The sequence below is a fragment of the Triticum aestivum genome, chromosome 6D, assembly GCF_018294505.1.
Source record: "Triticum aestivum cultivar Chinese Spring chromosome 6D, IWGSC CS RefSeq v2.1, whole genome shotgun sequence".
NCBI lineage: Eukaryota > Viridiplantae > Streptophyta > Magnoliopsida > Poales > Poaceae > Triticum > Triticum aestivum.
Window position 1 is genome coordinate 22453484 of NC_057811.1, and position 7015 is coordinate 22460498.

At 42.9% G+C, this 7015-nt stretch overlaps 1 protein-coding gene across 1 annotated transcript; it reads left to right on the forward strand.

Moving 5' to 3' along the window:
- Positions 1 to 2386: 2386 nt before the first annotated feature.
- Positions 2387 to 4949, forward strand: LOC123140995 (wall-associated receptor kinase 2-like). The gene is made up of 5 exons (XM_044560250.1): positions 2387 to 2845; positions 3098 to 3383; positions 3483 to 3617; positions 3652 to 3663; positions 3730 to 4949. Exons 1-5 carry the CDS (start codon positions 2387 to 2389, stop codon positions 4947 to 4949), a joined length of 2112 nt encoding a protein of 703 aa, XP_044416185.1.
- Positions 4950 to 7015: the final 2066 nt, after the last annotated feature.

A 7015-nucleotide genomic window follows, 5' to 3' on the forward strand; every position in this document is an offset into this window, starting at 1 on the left:
TGGGAGGATTGTGGCACTTGAGAAACGTATATAATGAGTATTTTAACTTGCTCACCTTCTCTTAAGTTGGAAGGAAATAAGAAGTTTAATATCATTTTTTCTGAGATACTTATGGTATTTCTTTGGACACTTTCAGTGGAGGTCAGATTATTTATTTTATCTCATTCATCGTTGACTCTTGACAACACTTGATATGGTTATATTTATATTTCAAATAAAAGTCTTGTACCGAAGTGGAAAATCAGTTGATTAAAATATTTCAAAGTTTTAACAAATTGATATGGTTATATTTTGACTTGTGCACCTTTTCTTAAGTTGGAAGGAAATGCAGATCACATGGTTTTCTAGAGGAAGCAAAGCGGTCATCTACAAATATAAGTGTAAACTATTTTGCATTGCTATTATATATTAATGTTTTTTTTGTTTTTTGCAATGATAAAGTCACATTGATGGTGAAAACTTCGTTATCTTGTAATTTTCATATGAAAGGCATGTTTGAAGCTTTCGATTTTTTGGAAGTGGAAATACATAGGGAGTGTTGTGATACATTTTTTATGGAAAATTGCAAACCTTTTAAAATACCTTGATATAGGGGAATCATACTCAGTGAGGAATTATGTTTGAACTTCCGAGGAAAAAGGGGATAATAAATGGTATTGGAATGTGTATGTATCTTCATTGTACTAGCAACTTTAGCTATCAGAATTTATTGCAGCATTCAAGCAATGGAGTGAAAGATGTGTGGTTAAGGGAATCTCACGCATCATATAAGGCCTCCTTTGGCTTGGAGGAATTTTGTAGGAATTTCAAGGATTTTTATAGGAAAAATTCCTATAGAGCCTTTTGGTTTGTAGGAATGGAATCCTATTCCTATGGAGGAAATCTTCCTATCCTCCACATTTCATAGGAAAATAAACATTAGCCTAGACTCAATGGAAAAAATCCTATGATGTGAAACAAAGGACATCTCCTTTCCTATTCCTACTCATAGGATGTGAGATGCATGTCATCTCATTTCCTATGACCTTTCTATTCCTATGATTTTCCTACCCTGTGAACCAAAGAAGGCCTAAGATTGTGGAATGTGAATCACGACCTGTCATCTATTCCGGAGTTTTTGCTTAAAAGTAAACACATTGAGGAAGTTACCATTCTATACACGAGGTGTGGAATGATTAAACTCAGGTGCATATTTGATTTATTTGTATAATAGTACTAATATGGTGCAGATCCACTTACTAGAGCCAGGAATACTTTTCAAAGCATGTTTACACATGGAACTTCATATATTGATTACTATGTTTCACCCAAGTGAGAGATGTTGGATATTTATGCGGCTTTCAACATTTATTCGACATGGTTATTATTTATTTAACTCAATGTTGAATTATTCATATTATTAATGTTTGTGACGGAGAATAATTGATGCAATTTTACCCGAGGAACTAATTCTCGATGTGCCAAGGACGACTGTGATGGAATACAATAGAGGAATTAATAGGTGTCGACTCTATTAGAATTTTATATGTATATATGTATTTTCCCCAGGACTTCACAAGTGGAAGAGCCAGGTTTGTTTCGCATGCTGTTGACCCACACGATTAAGATTCGAGGTTGATCTCACAGATTCAGTCTAATCATGGCACACACAACTCATACATGTGTGCTAGGGACTAGTTTATTTAGACTCAAAAAACTGGAATGTTTTATCATGATTGATAACATTGCCCATGAGAGACACGGATTTTTCCAAAAATAGGTGCAATAATAAAACAACTGAAAATAGAGTCTATAAATAAGTCCCTATACTCTAGCCTCAATATGCATTATGAGCAGCATCAAGGAAAAGACAGAGAAATAAGAGGGTAGACTGCATAGCCCATAATTCCCAACGAGGCAGTCTTAGTGAGGGAGAAAAGAGGCTATGAACCCGAAAAAAAAAAGGAAAATAGGGTGCTGAATTTTGAGGATGGCAACATACACAAAAGAATTTCGAGAATGGGACTAAATCCTGGTCTCAGGAGCCCCGAGTCAAACGATTGATTATTACTAATCTGCGTTGATGTAACTAAAGCGAAGGAACCACAACAATGACAAAACGTCCGGCGTCATCGACTGCCATTTGGCAAGGCTGGACGCCTGTTTGCTAACTTATCCTCCCAGAGGAAGATTAGTAGACGAGGTTATGAGGCAAACTCAGCGATTAACTTTGACTGGAGTATAGTAACAGGCAGATATATTTTCGTTCACTTTCACGTGCCGGCGCCTTGACATTTTTAAGTGATAGTAGCACGTAGTACTATGTACATATAGCAAAATTAAGTGAAATCAGCTAACTCTAGCAACAAGGAAATTAGACAACCCATCTCCGTGCCGCCCGTACGTGATGGTAACCAGCAGTGTATCCATTGCGGCAGCGGCGCTGGTGCTGCTGATCTCGGCAAAAGCCGTCGCCGCAGGGGATCCGCCGATGATGATTGGGCTGCCGGGCTGCGACACCAGCTGTGGCGACGTGAGTGTGCCGTACCCGTTCGGCATGGGGCCGAGCAGGTGCTACAGGCCAGGGTTCAAGCTCACCTGCGACAATGACGGAAGCAAGCCCCCGCGGCTGCTCCTCGGCGACGGCAGCGCTGGCACATTCGAGGTCGACCGCATCTCCCTGGACAACAGCTGGATGCGCGTCGTCAGCCATGGACTGCAAGCCATCAACATGAGTGGTCGCTCCGGTCGGTGGAGCCTCGGTGAGACCGCCGGCGGGGTGATGTACTTCCTGCGTCCGAGGTCCAACGAGTTCATACTGACGGGCTGCAACGTGCAGGCGATGTTGCTGCGAAAGGGTAACCTCGTCAGCGGCTGCGCCTCTTTCTGCCCTCCTCTCTCTGATCGTCGATTTGCCGGATATGTTCCGGGGCATGGCCCCAACTCTACCTGCTCCAACATCGGTTGCTGCCAGTCGTCCATCATCGGTAACAGCATGCCCTACGGCGTGTCCTACGATGTCTACGTCAATGGGCTCAAGGGCATCCAGCGCAATGACACGAAGCGCTATACAACGGTGAAGAACGTACTGCTCATCGCCAAGGTGGGCTGGTTAAAGGAGAACAACCTGAAAGTGGTTATGAAATTTACCTACAAGAATAGTAGTAACTGGCGGCGGAAGGCTGATCAGCTCAGGGTCCCTGTGGTCCTCCAGTGGGCCGTGGCGCACGACGTCCCAGTGTATAATTTTTCGCGCAAATGCCCCTATGACGTAAAGCGGAGCATCTGCAAGAGCACCAACAGCAAATGCAAGGATGACAAGTATTGTAAGGACAGGGGAGCCTATTCCTGCCAGTGCAAGAAGGGCTACGAAGGCAACCCTTACCTCACCGGCGGATGCCAAGGTAACGTAATTTGCACGTGGCTGTTTTGTAAACTTGATTTTTATTTTTTCTTAACGTGGTCTTAAAGTAGACATGATAAATTAGATTGTGTATATGCAGATATCAAAGAGTGCGAGCAGAAAGAAAAATATGACTGCTATGGCGACTGTGAGGAATTGCCGGGGTCGTTTCGTTGCCGGTGCCCGGCAGGAACACATGGCAACTATACCCTACCTGGTGGCTGCGTCCACAAAGGTATGATGATCACCAGCCTCACAAATACTACTAGTGCGTGGAAACGGTTAAATATACATTATTGAGCAAATAATAATAGTAAATATATATATGTGTAATGTTTAATTTCCAGGTAACTTGCGTTTAATCATTGGTCTCTCGGTTGCAAGTGGACCATGCATTTTACTGTTGGTTCTTGGTGCACTCCTAATAACCCGTGCTCTTAAGCAACGCAAGGCTGATGCATTGAGATGGAAGTTCTTTAGTCAGAACCGTGGGCAACTATTGAAGCAGTTGGTATCTCACAGGGCAGATATCGGAGAGAGGATGATCATTTCATTAGAAGAGCTAGTGAAGGCTACCAACAATTTTGATCAAACTCGCAGGCTCGGTGAAGGAGGGCATGGCACCGTCTACAAGGGGATCTTGTCGGACCTGCATGTTGTGGCCATCAAGAAATCAAATATTGTTGTCAAGAGAGAAATCGACGAGTTCATAAATGAGGTTGCCATACTCTCACAAATCAACCATAGAAATATTGTGAGGCTCCGTGGGTGTTGCCTCGAGACAGAAGTCCCTTTATTGGCTTATGAGTTCATTTCCAATGGAACACTCAGTGATCATCTTCACAGGCCAGAACCAGGATCGCTTCCTTGGAAAGATAGGTTGAGGATCACAAGTGAAATAAGCAAAGCTCTCGCTTACCTTCACTCTGCTGTTTCAGTCCCAGTAATACATAGAGATATCAAGCCTTCCAACATACTTCTTGACGATGCATTGACAGCAAAAGTTTCAGACTTTGGAGCTTCAAGATACATTCAAGTGGATCAAGCAGGAACAACAACTGCAGTGCAAGGAACTATAGGGTACTTAGACCCTATGTATTATTATAATGGGCGCCTCACAGAAAGTAGTGATGTTTATAGCTTTGGAGTCCTTCTTGTTGAATTGCTTACTAGGAGGAAGCCATCTTTGTATAGATCCACCGAAGGCGATGGACTTGTCATGCAATTTGTGGCACTACTTGCAGAAGGTAATCTGCCCGAAATATTAGACCCACAAGTTGTAGAGGAGGGGGGTAGCGAAGTGAACGAAGTTGCTACTCTAGCTGTGGCGTGTGTGAAACTAGGAGCAGAGGAGCGGCCAACCATGAGGCAAGTGGAGATGGCGCTTGAAGCTCTCCAAGCAACCAAGGAGATTGTCTTGGCTGATTTGGTAGAAGAAATAGATGAGGTGTATGTAGCAACGGGCTATCCCTCGACCAGCCAACAAGCAAAGAAAAAACAAAAAGAAACAAGCAGGTGTTATAGCCAAGAAGAAGAATTCCTGTTATCCGCGACATTCCCTCGATAGTTTTGCTTGCTTGTAAGTGGCTTTTTAGCTAAGGTACATTATTTCTGTTATTGAGAATCAGTATGTATTATTGTATGAACATGTGTGGTGAACATTTTTTTTATGAATGTACCCAACTTTGTTGTGCTAATTTTGCATGTTGTCGTGCACTCATCACTCTTGATGATCATCTAACTCCCCACTCCCCATGTTGTTTGGTTCAATGGGGCATTTTTTGGAGCACCCAAAGATCATGGTGGGCTTGGTATCCATGTAGATGAAAGTATTGTCTTCTTTCCTAGTGGCTTTTCAAGCTTATAAACAAGGATCGTATGTACAACCCCCCTAAACACATCAACGGACCAGATCTGTTCATACCCTTTTATAACAAAGGGCAGGATGGTCTGTCAAGAAAATACCCATGAAGATCTGTCACGTTTCTGAGTCCGCCTTGGGCCAGCCCATTAGTGTTATGTACTGTAGCACGGTTAGACGCCCATTAGTGTTATGTACTGTAGCACGGTTAGACGCCCATTAGTGTTATGTACTGTAGCACGTATAACAAAGGGCAGGATGGTCTGTCAAGAAAATACCCATGAAGATCTGTCACGTTTCTGAGTCCGCCTTGGGCCAGCCCATTAGTGTTATGTACTGTAGCACGGTTAGACGCCCATTAGTGTTATGTACTGTAGCACGGTTCGAAAATCCAAAAATAATCATGTGCCTGTTAGGAATCGAACCCAAGATCCCGAGCAGAGGTGAACTTGCTAATACCACCAGAACAAAGACGATTTGGTGATATATATGCAGAGTTTACTTTGAACTAGAATGGACGTACTGTAGGAGTTTTATTTTGGAAATACTGTAACATAACGAAATTGGTACTGTACAAGCTGGCCGGACACTGGTATTGTAGCTAAAGAGTTTTTTCTCTCCCTATAATAATAAAGCACGGATTGATTTTATCGGGTTCACCGTCACAATACGCTTCTTCCCGTGAATTTACGCTTTCAGTTTAAATTTAAAACGTATACGCGAGGTGGTACTAATAAAATTTGATGCGCCGCACGCTAGCCTCGCTAAAAAACCTGTCACGAAACCTGGGCCAGCCCAGATCCAAGCGGGGATCGAACACAAGACTTCACACAAGAAACCACCCTGAAAGGACCAGCCGAGCTAGCGCCGGTTATCTATCACAATCAGCCGATTTTTCTTATGTTAATCGGCTTCGCCCGTCTAGCAGAATTTCTAGGTTGATCTGTCTTGGGCCTCACTCCATCCATCCATCCTTTGCAACGTGGCCCAAGAATACGGTAAAAATAATTACTCGATCGAACTCCTAATCCTAACCTCACGAACTGTTCACAAGATAATCCCATATCGTTTTTCTTTATAAAATCCCACCAGTTTAAATATGTTAGTGAGCTCAAAACAATAAGCAGCCTCGAATCAAGGATTCTTTCAAAGAAGGAATTAATGGGAGAAAGACCCAACATATATTGGCCTAAATCGGTGTCTACAAAGAGAGAAGTTGGGAGGGAAAGGAAGGAGGGAGGGCAAAGAAAAGGGAGAAGCACACAAGGAGATGGAGACCACGAGGTGCATGGTATAATAATAGAAGGAGGGATTGCGGAATTGTTTAAGAAGGAATCAGCGTTAAACGGGAATTGAGGGCTGCCATGCATGATTTAAGAAGGAATCAGCATTAAAGGCATTTGAGGGCTGCCATGCAAGATGCGTAATTAAAGGGTGGGGATCAATATACTTGAATGGGCTGGTTAGTTTCTCGACCAAATTATGTGTAGGGTTACTCGGTGGGATGTGCTCTGGCAAAAAGAAACTGCGACCATTTTTTTTCAAGCATTCTGACTTGAGAAGAAATACAAAAATATGACAACTTATTTCATGGAGGAGCCGATGGCTTCATGACATCAGAAATTATCACCATCCTAAATGGTACGTGTAGGGTGTAGCTCACGAAGAGTGTCCCTGATGGCCAACTCGACGGGATTAGTTTTCAAAGTATAAACACTCCCTTGCGCTGGCGTGTCTCAATTGCAGGTGTTTCATGTAGAGGCTGAGATCAC

What these genes read in the sequence shown, in the direction of transcription:
- LOC123140995 (XM_044560250.1), top strand. Translation starts at nt 2,387, where the DNA reads ATGGTAACCAGCAGTGTATCCATTGCGGCAGCGGCGCTGGTGCTGCTG. An exon ending in TGCTGCGAAAGGGTAACCTC is followed by an intron (nt 2,846 to 3,097) that starts GTCAGCGGCTGC and finishes GGCTGGTTAAAG; the next exon opens with GAGAACAACCTGAAAGTGGT. An exon ending in CCTCACCGGCGGATGCCAAG is followed by an intron (nt 3,384 to 3,482) that starts GTAACGTAATTT and finishes GTGTATATGCAG; the next exon opens with ATATCAAAGAGTGCGAGCAG.